Source organism: Puntigrus tetrazona, chromosome 6, assembly GCF_018831695.1.
Source record: "Puntigrus tetrazona isolate hp1 chromosome 6, ASM1883169v1, whole genome shotgun sequence".
Lineage (NCBI taxonomy): Eukaryota > Metazoa > Chordata > Actinopteri > Cypriniformes > Cyprinidae > Puntigrus > Puntigrus tetrazona.
The window spans coordinates 20,295,145-20,314,614 of record NC_056704.1 but is presented as its reverse complement, the minus strand read 5'-3'; the positions used below and the strand labels follow the sequence as shown (position 1 = coordinate 20,314,614).

At 36.0% G+C, this 19,470-nt stretch overlaps 1 protein-coding gene across 1 annotated transcript in view; it reads right to left on the bottom strand.

Moving 5' to 3' along the window:
- The window catches only part of LOC122347263 (calcium-dependent secretion activator 1-like), a 74,028-nt gene that overhangs the window by 33,856 nt on the left and 20,702 nt on the right, over nucleotides 1–19,470 (bottom strand). The window contains 5 exon segments of the mRNA XM_043242448.1: nucleotides 1–33; nucleotides 36–144; nucleotides 488–568; nucleotides 9,853–10,185; nucleotides 13,101–13,214. Of these exon segments, the coding sequence (XP_043098383.1) occupies nucleotides 1–33; nucleotides 36–144; nucleotides 488–568; nucleotides 9,853–10,185; nucleotides 13,101–13,214 (670 nt within the window).

Genomic DNA, 19,470 nt, shown 5'->3' with positions numbered 1-19,470 from the left:
TCTTTAGCTTCTGCAGTTTGAACTCTCCTCCTTTGAAACCGGCATGCTCTCCAGGTTAGCCATCAGCTGGTTCACTGAGCTCTTCAGCTCCTCGATATACATAGCCTCCATCTCCTTCGACACAAACTTGGGGAATTTGCCGGCCTGTGTTTTTTTAAGAAATGGCAAATGAGAAAATTGTAATATTTTTCATTATTCCATTTAACAATTTTAAAATATCACTGATTGTTAAAAATCAGCTTTTTTTTTGTCAGCTTGTATGGAAGACGGCTTAACTGAACATAATGCAAAATGTCAAGTTGACCCAAAAGGTTTTCATTATGGAACAAGTCCTACTTGGCAAAATTCTAGTTGGTTTTAAATTATAAAATGAATGTGGGTGCATAAACTGAATTGGCTGAGTTGCAATGGAATTGATGCCAGTTCTGCTTACTGCATGTCCGGAGCATCTCCGTCCACGTGTAAGTGATCAAATGATGAGACTTACCCGGGCAATCTGATCAGCCATCTGCAGACGCCCATCCAGTTCTCTCCTGATCTGAGCTGCTTGCTCGTCCAGATTATCCAACTGCAACCAGACACACACACACACACACAAAGTAATATTGGTTACCATCAGCCCACACTAATACCAACCTATACATCTTCAGAAGGCAGCTAATCAAGTCTGACCCCTGTTACAGCTTTCCTGCACCACATATGTGACATAATTGGGGTCACCGAGGTCAGATTGAAAAGATAAATGTCCACACACATCCTGAAAGCAGAAATACAACTGTTCCTTATTACTTTAAGTGATTAAAACTCAAAGAAGTCATTTTTATTCATTAAATAAATCTGACATAATCAAACATGAACGTTGCATCTGATTAGAACGTTAACTTTATAAACAATAACAATAAATAAAGCCTTGGCAAAAAAATAGATTAATATGGTGTGTGACAATTATTTAAACTGAAACTCAAAAAAAAAGTAAACCTAAATACTAATGACAAATACTAATTTACTAAAACGAAAGCCAACAAAAACCCTTAACATTTATAATTTGTGATTTTTTCAATAATTCAACTCTTAAAAATAAAATAATAGCAAATAAAACCAAAACAAAACTGAAACAAAATCAAACAAAAAAATATTGCTCTGACAACTAATTGAACAAAGTATAAGATTAAGTAAAAAAAACTTTCGTGATTAAACGAAAAGGTCATTTAATATCTGTCATAAAAACAACTTTTCAACTTTACAACTGATGTATGCTAAAATCAATACCTTTATATATTCCTTGCCCTCAAATCCCACAGAATTCTGTGACCCACACACAGCATCAATAAAAAATCTAATATATTCCATCTGTAACCAATTTTTGCACTCCTCAAATATACAGCTCCTCATACATAAATACATAGCTATAAATCCTGTTCTAAAGCATAAACTATATCACACCCACAAGGACTCCGGGGAAGATGGAAAACCCCTACGGAGAGGAAAAATCTGATGTGCTGGAATAGGAAATAATCTCTTCACCCCCGATAACTCTGCTGCACGTGTGTGGGCGTGCGAGCGTGTCACTGTCTGTTTGTGTGTTATGACATCTGAAGCCTCCCCATCCAAAACCATCACTTCCTGTCTATGTCACTCTCCCACTCCTGTCCACACAGAATCCACGGGCGACAGCACCAAGGCAACCCTTGCCATGGCGACAGTCAGTCTGGAGTGGGAAACCCTGTCACAAGGGGCAGAGTTGAGTCCTCGTCCCCAGAGCCCTGTCTATCTTCTGCCCTGCTCTCCAGAGGCTGTGTTCTAATTAAGCATGGCTCAGCAAATACATGAACCCTCTGTGTGCGCAATTGTGCTAGTGCGGCCCTTGGAATAGAAGAAGTGCATATTTGGAGCAGAATTCTCCACCGCATTGTGTTCGACTAAAAGCTTTTGTTTAAATTATTGATCATCAAAACCCCTTTGGTCTTCAAAAGTCTGCATATAGGTTTCTCTGAAGCTAAAAATGCCAGAGTGAACTCTGATTGCACATTGGAAGGACTACAATGACCTAATGACCTGTTTTATGATGGCATTGTTCTCCAGGCTTGGCTCGGGGAAGAGCATCATTTTTTTGGAAACAGGCAACCTCTGCTCTCGGTTTATGCAAAATGAGCATCTCTCCGTGGTTTCGGAGCATTTCGTGCACGTAGCTAACAAATAATCCATTGTAAATAATTTAAGGGAGACATCTGTAAACACGACTGAAATGCTGGTCAGGAATCGCCTGGTAGATCCAAGTACAAACAAGGTGGTAAAGCTCAATTTCATCATTTATTCTGCACGCTTCTGTTCTGTTCGGAGGTAAACGGCTCTTTCATCAGAAGCCTAGTCTTAATAATAGATGGCAAACACAACATGGAGGTTGGGTGTCTGTGCAGAGTTCATCGTTAGTTTATTTACCTCAGTTCTTCATTTAGCAGCTGTAACTGGTAATGTTATAGGCATGTGTTTAACTTTAACTCATAGGGTGTGTGACATTTCACATCAAAGCGTATTAAAGCAACAACCCATGGGAAGTCATGCATTATATTGATTTTACACTAATAAAAGGGTGTTGTTAAAGCAGTCATCCTTGGCCTTGCTAAAAACACTGTAATGCACAGCTTCGAGTACATTATTACTTTGATACAAAAAGAAATATAAAATACAGCGATGTTTAATAAGTTCATATACATGGGGTTATGGGAATATACGTGGCGAAATATTTAATAGTAATTAATCACACATAAAATTAAAGTAGGAAACTATACAAAATAAACTAAATTCAAATATATTTTCCTTAATAGTTAAACAATTATATATTACTACCTTTCACTCAAGGATTATATGGATTGTTTATGGAAAGAATGTTTAACGGGACGTTTAGCAGAATTAAAATTCAAGGAGGTAAATACTTTGTGAAGGCACTGTAATTAAAGTCCTCTTTCCTTCTTGTTATTCTCTGTTGCAAGCTGTAAACTGAAAATTCCTGGCCTGGTATAATCACCAGCTCCAGACATCTTCAGCATTCGACTGCTTTTTGTTTAGTCTGGACCCTTTAATTTAAAAGACACTATAAATCCCTGCTGGCTTGATGTACAGCAGCCAGCGTAACAGGCACAGGGTTCGAACGATAATGTTCGCTTCGGTGCCGTGATCTGATGGAGTTAGACGGCATCTCAGCAGAGGGAGCTCCCGACAGCTGTTGCCCCGATTGTGAGTGAAACTCAGAGACTCACAGCATCAATAATGCATTCACACATTTAGATTTGCTGATGGCAGACTGTGTTCTCAACCTTGCTCGTTTCTTCCTCCTCTCTCTTTCTCGCCGATTTCTGCTGTCACCACACTCCTTCACAGCATCTCTCTCAACCACCTCTCCACCTGTCTTGATTCTCTCTCTTCCCTTCAAGGCTCCTCTGCTGCATGCGGGAGAGTGACATCTGTGACATTGTGTGAAGTAATAGGGCAGACAGCACAAGATTGAGTCATGTGACTAAACCCTACAGCGTGACCTTCGGCTGTCCACTGATATATTCGAAAGTCTGAACATCTTGGCTACTGTATTATTGATCTACTGGCCAATCTAGCAGATAGGAAGTGACAGAGAGGTTTGTGTGTGTGTGTGTGTGTGTGTGTGTGGCGTGCATGGGTGGGGTAAGATTAGAAAACATGTTGCAATGGTCAGCAAAAGCAGAGTATTAAGACACACACCAAAGAAGAAGAAAAAGGAAGGATTTGTAAGGCCATTTTACACAGTACACTGTTACAAAGGGTTTTCGGTTCATTTTCAATGGGACAGAGGCGGCAGAACGGAGGCGGCAATGAATGCAACACTGGTTGCCATGCTTGTGCTCAAAAATCCTGATTCATTGTGCATGTGGAAAGATTAAAAAAGAAGACATTTAAAGGTTATATATATATTTTCCATTGCTTTTCCATTGCTTATTCACTATATACATTTTTTGTTGTCAAACATTGCTTTTGCTGATTTTCCTGAGTTATATAAACCTTAAAAAATGATTAGTATCTGGTCTTTTTCCCAATCAAATTTATTTAGGCTGATTTTTGTTTGTGCTTAGCCTTTTATGGAAAAAATAACATATTTTATGACAAATAATTAAATCAATCAGCTGCTTTACAAGCACGATGCAAGTCTAAAAATAATGGTGCATTATTATTTTATACAGAGCCTTGCACAGGATATGTAGGAAAAAAACTGATTAAATTGAGCAAGCAAGTGTTTTCCCTCGATTTATAAATTATCTAAATAATAAATGAATTAGTAAATCGTGCACACAATTTACCAAATCGAGAGAACAAAAAATAAATCGTGTGCATGGTTTATTTTTTTATCCTGCAAATCACTGTCATTTTATAATTCTGAACATAAATATTAAGATAATCATTAGCTCACTTCGTATAAATGATAATGCATTTGAATCCATTCAAATATATGCTTCTTTTTAAAAAGTAAATTACAAATTTGTACAAATTATTCAACTAAATTTTTACATTTATACAAAAATGTATAGAATGCTTGAATATACTGAAAACAATTTAGATGCAAAGCACTGGAATATAATATTCACCCCATTCATAAATGCACCATGCTTTTGTTGAGCATGCAGTAGTGGGTATTATTTTATGTCCAACATTATATATTCGGAAAGCTAAAAAATATATCTAAAAAAAAAAACACTTTACTGCCTACCATGCACGGTATAAAATGCCCTTAAGACAAAAAGAGAAGTAGGAAGTGAAAGACAGAAAAGTAAAGAGACAGGCAGACAGAAATATGCTCTTAAATGACTGATGGTTTCCTTTTTACTAGTTAAGAGTCAAATATGCCAGAGTTCATCATGTACTATGAAATAATGAAAGGACAGAACAGCAGAACTGTTCTTTTAAAAAGGGCAGAGGCAGCCAGATTCTTTTGAAGGGCTGTTAAGAAAAAGACAACCAATTATGCACATTATTATATAGAACAAATGCATTGTTTCAGCACACGATAGCATAAAAATGTGAATGATCATTTGCAGTATGTGTGTGTGCCGTAACCCTGCTGGTTCATTCTGAGCTGTTGATTAGTGGAGCACATAATCAGCTCCTGTCACCGGCAGCAATGAACCAACCTTCTCTCTCTTTCTCTATTTCTTTGTTACTGTTACCGACATACATTAAGAAACAGCTTTTGCTGTTGGGTCAGCTGGACTGATATGGGTTGTATCAACTTTTCCAATTACTCCTGAGGAGATGAACGGGAGCTTTAAATGCAAAGCAATGGAGCTGACAAATTAAAAGAGCCTTTAAAGAGAGAGACTGAGAGGAAGAAATAGAGAGATAGAGGTTGTCTGACAAAGCAGAATATCACTGCCAGTTTTCATATGCACACAACAATTACTGTATGTAGGCTTGGCAAAGACAACATACTGCTATTGTAGAAACTTATGTTAGGGTTTTTAAATGTGCTGCCAGTGTTTCATCATCTCGCATTGGCTCATTTACTGTAAATCAAGCTGTTCTGTTTTATTCACAATAAGAGTATTATTGCAATAGACGTTTAATCTTTGTATTTATTAATAATCATAATAATCCTATGGCAATGGCAATGTTATCGATGGAAAAATGGAAAGACATTTTGTTCTCTTCAATTCAGGATTACTAAGGTTTCAGTTAGTTTTAAGGTTATAAAGCATGCAATTCACGCTATTAAAAATTACTCCTAATTTTCTAACACTTCTAACACTAAGCTAATTTTTAAGTTTAGGTATTGGGTAGATTAGGGATGTAAAATATGGTCATGCAGAAAATGGGTATGGCTTTATAAGTACTAATAAACAGTCAATATGTTATAAATAGGCATTCTAATAAGCAACTAGTTAATAGTAAGAACAGGTTACCACTAGAACATTAATGTGAACAATTTTTTCTCAAATTGTCTAACACTAATAGGATGGTTCAGACTCCACAATGAGTCCCCTCCAAAATTAGGATTTTTTTCATAACAAAAAATACATATTGTTTTTTTCAATATCATGCAGGCCTTACTACCTGGAGTATCAATCTATTTAGACTGAAAATACCCTCAAACAATTCTTTACATACATTTTTTACCTGTCAGAGAAGCTAGCATTCAAAGCTACACATCCTCTAACAACAAAGAACAGACAACAATGAGAGAGAAGAAACAGGAAAGGCTGAATGAATCTATTCAGTAATTCAATGAGGAGGCTCTTGAGAGCACCAGAGGTGTGCATCACAGAGAGAATCTATTTGTGACTGGAGGGAGATGAGCGTGAATGGACAAGTTTATGAGCTAGCACTAACTACAGCGCAGAGAACATTCCCTGTTTTCTATTATCTTGAAGAGATTTAACTTGACTTGAAGCAATAACATTGAAAAGTAATCCGAAAATATACTTCATGCCTGAATCCCATCACGTTACCCCTGAAATGCAGTTGTATGTTATCTGTATGACTATTAGAAATGCTGCATTAGAGGAAGATGTGTTGACTTTGCTTTCAGTCGCTATGGCACCGGCAAACACTAAATACGCCGCCTCCGTTGCTTTGTTTGCAAACAATATTTGCCGAAACACTCTCCCGCCACAACTGCCCGCCACGGTTCATTAACCATTACATGGTGAAATAATCAGAAAGCAATCCTACACTCATACTCATCCATCCTTATTTGACAGGTTTCCTGTAAAAGGTTTCTGTTTATTAATGCACAAATGGCTGATAATAACCCACACTTTGAGATGGTTCAGTACCTCTACATTCAAATGGCCTGGAATATTGGCTGCGAAATAAGCAGTGAATACATACAGTGTCCCAAATAGCATCAGGTCTAGTGCAATCTGTTTGCAGATGTCACTTTATTGTTAACGTAATAATACTTAGGCGTTTTAAAAGTACTCTTTAGGTTTGCTGTTTGTATGGCTTCAGCTCTAAAAAATGTAAAAACAGAGCCAGAGGAAAGGCTGGCCGTGAAGGTAACGCAATGAATCGTTTGTTTTTATTTGTGATGATGGGTATGTGTATGTGCAGGGCAGTCAACAGCACAGTTGCTCCAGCTGAATCCACAGAGCGCCAGACAATTTTTGCCAATTATGTGTGATTGTGCTTTCATTAAATACACTGCAGGTGGTGTATGAAGCATCTTTTGGCAGCCAAGAGAAAACGCCTCCTACACATGGCCTTGCGACCCACACAACAGAGTCCTTCCTGAAGATAAAGGGAAAGAGCAAGAGAGAGGTTTTTCGTTACTCTGCAAAAACGAAATATGCTTGGTTTGATGTGGAGCGGCCCGATCGATTCTTGTTTACTGTGTAAATAAACTCACGGTAAACACGTTTTTGATCCCGACTTGGAAATCTGACCAATTTCTTGCCATGAGATCAGCTGAAAGTACAAGTTGTAACATTTCTGAAATCATCAAACATGAGTAACCTTTCACTAAATTCGTTTTTCAAAGCTAGTATAAATCAATGCTGATTGACCAGCTAATTGATGATCTCCCAAAGCAATTACGAGGGCTTTTTGATCATAAAAAGCGTTGATCTTGCCAACAGGATGATATGACATCCTAGCCTCTGAGTCATTTCAAATGTGCGGCTGTGATCTATTCAAAATGGGTTTAAAATAGCTCTTTTAGCTGTGTCATGAGTTCTCCATCTACTCCAGAAAGCATATGCCTTGGAGGCTTCTCTAAAATAATCTCTTATAAGCCAAAATCTTGAAACTATAGTTTTATGACCCTTTCTTTTTGTATCCATTAAGCCTAACAATGAATTTGGAAATCAAAAGTTTGAGGTCAGTTTTTAATGTTTTTAATGAAACACTCTTATTTTTGCCAAAGCAGTATTTATTTAAATAAAAAGTCTTTATTGTGAAATATTATATATCTGTTTCCTATTTTAATATATAGAATTAAATGTAATTTATTCCTGTAATAGATACGCTAAATATTTTTGTGAAAATCATACATTTTGAGGATTCTTTGATGAACAGAATGTTTCAAAAGAACAGTATTAATTTGAAACTGATTGTTTTTTTGTAATGATGTAGAAGTGCTTATGATCAGGCAACTTAATGCATCAACCCTGAATAAAGCACTGATTTCTTTCTCCCCAAAATAAATAAATAAATCTGACCTCAAACGTTTGAAGAATATGTATTTGTCCCAAAAATACTCATCAAAATGCCAGCATTATTTTTCGTTCTTTTACTTTTCATTCCTCAGAAAAAAGAAAATCACGCAGGATTGAAAACGCATACGAGTCTGAGTAAACGCTGACAGAACTTTCAACTATTTCTGTAAGTGCATGTACCATCTGCATTCGACGATATAAAAAAGTGCCTATGAAACTGGCAGAAAATCAGAGGCAAAACATTGTTTGTTTGTCACGGAAACAGTGCTTGCAGGTATACTTGTCACACAGAAATGGTGAAAAATGCTAGTTGTGGGCTTATTTGTCGGCAGATGCAGCAATTTTGCCCCTGCCAGCACTGTGATGTTTTGACTACACTGACATGAACGCTGCCAGGACTGAGGAGATTTTATGCTGAACTTCCCTCCTACTTGTTCCGCTCCCCTTGCTTGCTGTTTGTCCATCCATCGAAAAGACATGCTTACCAGTTGATATATTAACGATTTCTTGCCGTCACGTTTCCCTGAAGGCATTTTTCAGCGTGTTACAGATCCCTTAAGTGCTTTCAGCGGATGCCTATTTGGCCATATTTACAAACTGGGGATGTTTAATTAGAATGAGAGAATAAACTTAGTCTCCAAGTAAATGCTCTGTAACATCCCATCTGAGCAATATAAGATCCATTAAGAACAAAATTGACTAACACAGATTTTCTGTCACTTTAGCTGTGTTCTTTGGCTTTCTGAGTGACAAACATTGGGAGACAGTATGCTAATTCCACACCCTGAAGTCTGAGCTAGCAGGAAAAGTGGAAAAGGAAAAGTGGGTTAGCCATCTTCAAAGCACATTTGAAAGACTGAGATTTAATAGCGGAGTTTCAGATGAGATCTCTCTCTCAGTATAGCTGAGGAAAAAGAGCTAAAATATGAAAACTATAACCGTCTGCAATTTTTTAAGCCCAGTGCTTTTCATACAGATGTACCTTTTGGCTTAATACCTTTTAAAGTTGCTGTCCTAAGGTGTGTATTTTATTCAGCGTTAAAAACATTCTCGCAAACTGTGAAGAGACACATTCCTAATAACTTCCCGAATGCCTGAAGAATGCAGTGAAAACTTCAGAACAGGCCATTTTGAATACAAGTACACATGCACTCTCTTCATCCTCAAATGACAGTAATTTCTGTACTCCTAGACAAACATCATAACTGTGCCAGCACTGAAGTCTCTGTAAGGCAGGGGGATTTCATTTATTATAAACTCAAGGACAATAAAACCAAAGCACGTCCTTCACTTGAGAAGAACAAATTATCTTAGATCTAAAAATATTATGTTGTTTGAAGTATCCATGAGGGATTTTTGCCTTACTTAGATCTCGTTACAATGGGGATCTTACCGTAACATTACATTGCGAACACTAGGGGGATGTTAACTTGATGTATGTATTTGCATTCAAAGTAGATTAAGTGCAACCACTTGGAACAGAACGCAAGGGTCTTGATATGCATTGCAACAGCCAAGACATCATTCTGAACCAACAATTAAACAACAGCAGAGGAATGCTAAAACATGAATAGTTTGTACAAACAAATCTCAGTCTACCCAAAATGTTTTATATAACCAAAATAATGTATATCTACTGAGTCAAACAGTTCCTTTCGCATGGAAATTTCCCACCTACCTGGCAAGCCTGGTACAACAGCTGGTGCTCAAACTTCTTGATCCCCAGGATCTGCTGGAACATCTCGTAGAGCTGGTCTTTGCTCAGGATGAGCTCGGAAGCGGCGCTGGCTGTCATGCGCTGCTGTGCCTTGCGTGGGTCCTCGTCTCCACGGTAGATTGTGTCAAACTTAGCCATCCAGGAGCTCAGGACAGTCTCCTTGCTCAGGCCGTCGATCTCTGGCAAGCTCCGGACACGTTTCTCGATATGCCGCTTGAACACCTCGCGACAGTCCAGAGCGGATAAACCTCCTGTTTGGACCATCTTAGCAACACGATCGCTCTTCAGAAAAACCTGCAGTTCACATAGACAAGGAGAAGGCAAAAATAATGCAATGCATATTTATAATGAGAGTTTTGTGGCTTTTACTCAAGAACATATGATATATACTACCTAGATAATGACAATGTACAATACATTTATTGCGCATATATGTTTTTAAATTATACTTACTGCATGCATTTACATCATTTGCAATTACACTGTTTACATATCTCAATAGCAGCAAAAGTGTTTTGCAAGTCAATATGAACACTACAACTACATTGTACTTATTTTGATATAACTACATAGTAGGCAAACTAATATAAAGTGAGACCAAAATTATTCTTAGAAAACTATATTAAAAAAATTACACAGGTTTTCCTGTTTCTATCGGACAGACACTCACCAAGTCATTTGATTGGGCATTTAAAGGTGATGTGCAGATAAAACCAGGAAAACAGTTATGCCCTTCAAGAAGTTTCACTTGGGTAACTTGAAAACATTCGCTCTGTTTTCAATCACTCCAATCTGCTAGAGGAAATTATGCCTCAGTGCTCCTTTAATATTCTATGCCGTGATAGATACAACATCATCTACAGTGATATACTGCAGTAATATAACCAACGCCATTAAAGCCATGGAAAGCAATGGTAACTGTAAAATTTCACAGCTTTGAAATGATGGGATCAGTGTGGGCTAAAAAACGTTGCAGTCCTCTGGGTTCTCATTCTGAATTATTCAGAAGATATTTTCTAATTCAAACTGGAATAACGGGAGAGAACATTCGTGATTTTATTCTTTAGTCCAACCAAAATGACTATTGAGTTCCAACTGCCTCCTCTTTTCCTATTCGCAATGTTTCAAATCTGGTTTTATAGAGGTGCGAGTAAAACATGATTTATGTTTTTTCTCAACAATTGGAGTGCTTGGCAGCTGCTTTTCTTCGTTCCTTTTAAAAGCCCTTCTATCGTTCTCCGTTCAAGAAGACAAATAGAGCTTTAAATTGCTGTCTGGTCCCAATCCAGACTGCAGTTTACTACAAGCTTCTTTTTCTGTGGCCTGCTATGACAAACTGATTTGGAAATTTACAGTTCCGCAAACAAGCCCTGCAACAGCCTTTCTAGTGGGATCATTATGGAAACCTGAGGGGAAAAAATTAGCATGTTTCAGAGAAGTACTGTGTAAAAAAATAGAGCACTATGTTCTGTGTTAATATGAATTTTCCATATTGATTTTCACGTGTGGTTTACTTTATTAGGTTTACTTTCGTGTGGTTTACTTTTTTAGGGTTAAAGGTCATTTCCTGACAAAAGAATAGCGGTCAATTCTGTTAGAAGTTGTTTTTTATGAAGTTGACTATTTGCTCATTTCATAACTAATTGCCTGTTATATCTGCAACTTGTAGGCAGAAGACATACATTTTCATATGCTTAGCAATTAATTCTAGCATATGTCTACACACTTCTCAGATAGCACTCATACTATCTTGTAATTGTTACGTGCTATAAGAAATCATTATTTACATCTTTGGCAATTAAACACAACACACATGAATTAATGATTTCATATGTGCGGCAGCCTAAAGTATTTTAATAACCACTTTCAGCCATATTGCGCAAGTAAATTAGCATGCACAGAGGCCCAAACCACAGCAACAGGAAATAATGTGGTGACCTTACCACAATATTTGAATCCATTAGAATAGCAATCTCTTCACAAAGCATGTGTAAACACTTGTTTTAGCAAAGGCGAGTCGTCCCCGAAGGGCTATTTAGACACTCATCTCTATGGTAATTTACTTACAAAGTCGTGTCATCACCGAAATGTATGTCTATTCTGCAGTGCGGTAACTACAGCTGGCTACGTAACATTTCAAGACACATGGTATAATAATCAACGGGTCGTTTTTGTTTGCCATCATTAGCTCGAGTTAATCGCCTGAAGGAGAGGTTAACATGTCACAACCTTGCACGGACAGAGACACCAAACCCATTTTAATTAATTCAGTGCACTATTCTTTAAAGGACAAAGAGGTGAATTAAAAGGAAAAAGGTTAATAATAAAGCACCTAGGTTATTCTTAGCTGCTTTATTCTACTTAAATACCCTTTATCTAAAACTTTTACTGTTAGTTTAAAGGTGAAATGAGATATGTTTAGAGAGAAAGCATAAACAACTAACTGTCGGATAGCAATGTGTTTGTGTTTTTATGTGTGTTTCTAGGAAATCACATCTGTCTTTGCAATAGAATGTTCAGTAAACAAAAGGGAGTGGCCTGCACTTTTTTAGCCAATCGGAAAACTAGAAACTTTTATGTAATGTTTTTGTTTTTGTAATGTTAATGTTTAATGTTACAAAATGTTATTAGTTAAACTTTAGTTAAATTTTAATGTTTAATATGGTTAATAAAAAAGGTAAGGTTAAATTTTCAGCAGGCATTACTCGTTAGTGTCACATGATCCTTGAGAAATCATTCTAATATAATGCTGTGGTGATATCATATCATTGCTGCTCAGCAATGTTATTTGAACCAATAACATTTTTCAGGTTTCTTTAATGAATAAGAAGTTCAAAAGAACATTATTTTTTAGATGTATTTACTATTACCTTTTATCAATTTAATTTATCCTAGTTAAATAAAAGCATTAATTTATTTTATAAAAATACTGCCCGTTCTATTTTGAATGGAATTGCATAAATCCTTATAATATCAGTAACTTAACAATAAGCATAAAATACATTTTTTTAACAACATTCCTTATTGATCACTACATTCTTTTATCTTTGGTCTAATTTATAGGCTGATAAATCTAAGGCACCAGTTTTAAGGCAAAAGTGAAAAAATAAAAAAAAAGGCTGGGCAACCAGTAATGACATAAAGCGATTACTTGAGCAATACAAGAGTCCCTTTCTGCCATTCGTTCTACTGTTGCAATGATACATCACCTCAAAATAGCTCTGAACTGCATTGATGAAGGCTTCATCTGCCACAATCTGTGTGTCTCCTTTGAGAAAAGACTCGAAGCGGTCCTTTGTGGTCTGCAGCTGCTGCTTGGTGATCTACAAGGAGAAATGAAAAAATAAAACAATGTCAAAATTCAGATAATTGGTGATTGCAAAAACCCAAGAATATTCCATGAGACGAGAGCATTTGTTTGTAGTTATTATAAATAATCCGATATAAAAAATTGTTAGCTTTTTAATCAGTGACTTAATCTAAAATGGTCTCAGTTGAATCTGTTATCAGATTTTGAACACTCAGATATGGATCCAATTCTATTACGGTTCAGGACTAAAGTAAATGATGTTACCGCAAAAGGGTTAGAGATTTTTCAGAAACAAATGACAAAGCAAAGTGGGTTTCTTTTTTTAGCAGGAGACATTTAATACATCCTTGTTTTCCCAAACACTCCCACAAGAACATAGTCTCTTCTCAAGTCTACACTAAAAAATACGCTTTCTGCTTTAAGCTAAAAAAACAGAAACACCCACCTTCTAACTCAATAACACACATTCTCTCTATTCTCACAGCCAGATATATCTAGCTACATCTCTCTCACACTCATACTCTCACTTGCACGCTCTAATTTTAAATTTCTTTTTGCTGTGAAACTGTGTACCTAAATCCTTCATATTTTTTATATATGTTGATTTTTCGTGAATAATACATCTTTTTTTCCACCGCAAGCCTACAAACTCTTCTACTTCCTTCTCACTCTCTCTTTCTCTTTCTCTCTCTTTCTCTCTCTTTCTCTCTCTCTCCTAATGTGATTCATCACTCTCCCTGAATGTCATCAGGGCACAAGATGACAGAGTGACGAACGAGTAAGCAACAGAACGGGAGAAACGTTGTGAAGGAGAAATAGAGCAGACCAAACAGTATCCTCCTCTTCTTCACATAAAATAAAAAGAGCGAAGCACTGACAGTTACAGTGCCACTGTGCTTTATGGCAGCGGTCATCAACTGGTTTTGCATAAGAGTCTAGATTTTATAGTGGACATAATGTTGCACCCCAACACGATGAATTATTTTTCATATAAAAAAAAGGATTAAAAAAAATTAATTCTGTCATGTGTTTTTTTTCATTTACGTTGTTAAATTTATTAACATATAACTTTATATATTTTAAAATAATATTTTTTAATATTCAGAGAACCTCGAAAATTCATTATGAACCTATTATTAAAATACATTATATCATATTATATTACAGCATATTCTATTATGACATATTATTGCTTACATTAAAAAGAGCTGTGTTAAGATTTTTATTCATTGTTACTTTCATTTTCCACTGTAAACATAAAAGCAAATGTGTTCAAAACAATATAACGGGTGAGTAAATAGTGACAGAATTTAATTTTCCCTAACTATCCCTTTAACACTACTAAGAACTGCAAAACAATACGTAAAATTATGACATGACAGGTTGAATGGGAAAATTGTCAATTCTGTAAAAGCATAAACAGCAGTGTGTGATTTATCAGCCTAACACATGGAGCAAACACTGGGCCAAATATTGTATTAGACTGCTGAATACGAGAAGTGTGCATAAACATATCAATGTGATTCCAGAGCAATTACCAACAAAAGCAATAACTCAAAGCACAAAACACATTGTGGTCAGCACAAACCATCCCAACTGAACCAGTATTTAATGTAGCTTGGCTTGTGTTTTCTTTTCATTTGTACACACTCCATTTTACATATACAAAAAAATATTTATGTAATTTTTCCTCATTTTAAAGGGGTCATACGATGGCCAAATATTGTATACGCAAAGAAAGGCGGCATAGCTTTTATTCTTGCTGAAGTATTGTTGCCACTGCTGCCATGTCGTGGAGATGCTGTGTGTTTCCAAATATGTTAATAGGCACAACATTTCCATCACACACTTGAGGTATTTGGCCAGTCACAATGCACTGGATAGCTGGCCAATCAGAGCACATTGTGCTTTTCAGAAAGATTGAGGCATTTCAGAAAGGCAGGGCAGAGAGAAACAACAATGTACGGTATGTGCAAAATAATGTGCTTTTGAACCTTAAACCTAGTAAACACATTGTATTACATCAAATACACAAAATAATGGTATTTATATATATATATATATATATATATATATATATATATATATATATATATATATATATATATATGACCCCTTGTAAGAGTCAAAGTTTTAAGATTTTAGTAGAATTTCATAACTGTATCGAATTATTTATCCCTGTCCTCAGAACAGGTTCACACAGGTTTATTGTAATACCACAGTAAATACCACATGGTTCTCTGGAATACGTGATCCTGATTGGTCCATCATGGCATTCTGTGGTCAAAACATTTTTCTAATGACCTTTGAACTCTATAAAGTAGCACATTCTCATAATTTCCAACATAGCAGTGCTAGTTTAATGTCTTGCATATTCCTCCACTCCTTCTTTTCATGCAATAAAAAACTCAAATCAATATTTCATGGGTTTTTATTTATTCATTTGATAAGTACCAGTGCAATAAGCAGAAGAGTTTACAGTGCACCAGTGATTATCACAAAACATAAACCCCTCCTCTTCTAATCATCTTGTCAAAATACATTTAGCAAAAATGACCAGCTGACTTTACGTTGCCTCTGACATACTTTATCCATATTGTAAAGTATGTATGCATTATTTCTATGCCTGTGATCAAAAGCATGACTAAATATCTTTTTATTGTAAGTCACTGTTTTTTATCATCAAACTGAAGCATTCAAAACCTTTAAATGTGCTCTACTGCTCTGTCATGCATATGGTGGCTTGCTAAGCATAGCCAAAAAAAACTAAAAAGTATAACAAGATGTTATGTTGCCGTTCGTCTTGAAACCACCAGTGTGACAAAATCTAAAGGAAACAGGGTTTTCTGTGTGCAAGTGTGTAGGAGGAAGGTGGAAAAGTACAAAGTAGCATGTGCCTGTGAGGCATCACAGCACCATCTGTGTGTTCATCGCTCTGCTACTGTCCTCTCTCCTTCACACACACATAGAACAGTTGACTTTATCTGCCTTCTGAACTGTCTGTACAGAGAATACTATAACCCTGAAGAACAGCTTGCAGCCCTCAATATTTCAGAGTATGCTTTTCTCTTTGTTATTTCCAGAATAGTTTTTATGAAGGCAGCGTACAGGCACACAGGAGGTGATGTATGTTAACACTTTAACTTGACAGCTCTGGAGTAAATGAGTGTGTGTGTGTGTGTGTGTGTGTGCGCGCCTGCACGCTCCATATGATGTGACTATAACATCCATGTATATATAATGAAGACATTCAAATGCAGGTGTTTAAAGGCCCCATATTCTTTCCTGTGTTGATATGTTTCATACTAGAAGAGAAAGCTGAAAATACGGTACACATCAAAGGGAGGGCACACTCTCTATGAAGAGAAAGAGTATACATTTTAAATGCATCAGGTCTGTTAGAAGTTTATTTTGTCAGTGTTTTGATGTACATTAGCGTGACTGTGGTCTAACAGACATAGACTAAAAACCTCTCAGTTTTGTAGCACCTATTGCTAATTGTTTTCTGTAACTGAAATCTAAATATAAGATGGAAAGTTTAAATTTAGAAAGTAAAAAAATCTGAAATACTATTCCATTATAAATAAATGGAAAATAAATGAAATTAATACGTTTCTGTTGATGCATATACTACTTTAAAAGTAAGACAATATAGAGAATGAAATATAAATGAAAATATAAATATAAAAATATTAGTAAAGGCTCATTTACACAAAGGATGATAACTATAAAAATGGTGATAAAAATATAGTTCTAAAGATAATGTTGTAATCCACAAAACAGCTGATAAAGGCACAGAGAAAAGATATCGATATCTTTCCAGCTGATGAATGATAAAAACATTGACACCCACCTTGCTAAAGTTTAACGCACCAGACAAGCGTGTGCAGGACAGATACTAATATTTTTATAGTTTTTTTTCTTTTTTCGCTATTTTTTTAAGCAGATTGTAAAATGACGATATATACAAGCTGTCGGTGTAGGGGGAATGGACAAATATGTAAAGAGGGTACAATTTCAACAAAAGAAAGTAAATTTGTAAAATGAATTAACACAGCATCTAATGGTGTGTTTAATTTTTTTCTAGATTTAAAAAGAACATTAAGTCTTTCGGCCACAAATAGTCATGAGGAGGGCAAGAGGATTTGCAATGCAACAGTCTTAATGCTCTTTTTATATAAACAATCAACAGGAGGTATACCAAAGGCTTTATGCATTTTTGTATTTCACAGGTGTAACACAAGAAAGAACTTTGTTTTTTAAATAATTGCATTAGGATGTACGAAGCACCCCTATATTTCTCTCCACTGAGCCCCTAGATGAAGGCGTGACCAATATCCGTCAGCATTTTAATGGTACCTCCACCCCCATCCAAGATTTCCCATTGATTCCCTCTGGATCCCTCTTATCATGATTGCCCTGTAACGGCCTGATTCATTTGTACACACTCTGGAGCAGTCAAACACATATTTCAACCTCCATACAGTACGTCACCACCAGGGAAGAATGCAGGTTCATTTTAAATAAGCAAATGCTTCCCTACAAACAAGCACAGCAAACCCGGTGCTCTTTAATAAAGTCTAATTAGAATAAGACTGTTCCTCCTCCGCAACCAACTGATAAATACAATGCTTTATGCTCCTCTGTAACCTACTAGCAAGAACCAATATATCTAGTCCCGTGTAATATCATGTTTCAATAGGAAATATGTCAAGACGGAATGGAAAAAATTAATTTCTCCAGTGACCAATTCGGTAGGATCACCTAACAAGACAGAAATAAAAGATGGTTCATCTGGGCTTGAACATTGTTGACTTATTGTCTTTTTCAGCTTCAGCTAATCAGACTCGAGGCACTGTCTCTTTGGAAATACTATCGTAGTGCTTTTTACTTCAACCTCACCTAAAGAATCCGTTCTCGTTCTGTTACATGATCATTTCAGCGGCTGTATCTTATTTATAGCGTAATTTACATTTCATTCGTGTGAAAAAACAAAAAGTGTACATTTTCTTTTGTGTGAATGAAGAAACGGCGGAAGAAAATGAAGCACTCTTTCTGTGTGTGTGTGTGCGTGTGCACACTCAGCAGCAGACTGCAGAGTCGTTAGTAATTATGATAATTGCATGAGTGCAGCAGCTTTTGCTGTGGGCCAGAGATGATGCATGAGAGAGAAAGAGAGAGAGAGAGAGAGATAGGATATATGGATGAGTGATTATAATGTTACTTCACAGAGGGGGAAGTTTCACGTTTGCATTCAATCATTAACATCATAATTATTTTCATAAAAGAAAAGAAAGTCAGATTTAACTAAATTTCATTTGAAGTTACCTTTGGATTTGGGGTTTCGATTTCCTACGTGCAAGCTTTGCATCAAAGAAAGGGGCAGATAGGGGGGAAAAAGCAAGTTACATAACTGAATGGGGGAGAGAAAATAGAGGTGTTTGCCAAATTTAGACCCAGACAACTAAATGAAATGGAACAAGAGGCTGAATTTAAATGGAACACACAAAGCCAAATTCAATATAGCACTCTCATCATAATCATTTGTAAGTACATTATGTACAACTTAAATGGATCTTCCACTGGCTTTCAGAGTTTAACTTAGACAAAGTTTTTCAATTATATTAATGTATTTTTATAAGGCTTTTTGATTGAAGCCTCTGAACGCTAAATTAAAGAAAAAGATGAAAGATTAATTGGTAACGTTTTTTTATTATAGAAGTCTTTTAAGTGCCACAGATGTATTTAATCAAACAAAAACTGTTATCTATTTTAATATATTTTAAAAGGTAATTCCAGTGCTACAAAAACATTTCTTATTATTATCAGTGTTGAAAATGATCTTAATATTTTTGTGGAAGCTCTGATGCATTTTTTCAGGGCCCTTTGATAAATAATAAGTTCAAAAGAACATAATTTATTTGAATTCTTTGTAACAATGTCTTTACTATGATATTTAAATACATTTTTAGGCATCATTGCTTAATATGATAATAAATGATAAGTGTTTTTCATCAAAACTCATCTGTACTGATTACCCAATGAGAATATCAATATATCAAATACAACAGAAGTCATGCACGTTCTAGCAAACCATTTTAATGCTTGCTGTACAGCGGATGCAATTAATAATCAGAACAATAAGCAAACAAGCGCACACAAACCATCCACACGCACAAAATCTTCTAATAAATGAAAGAAAACAATACCAGCAGCACTGCAGTTGCAAATACATGCACAAATGCTATCAAATAATATGAACCCTCTGA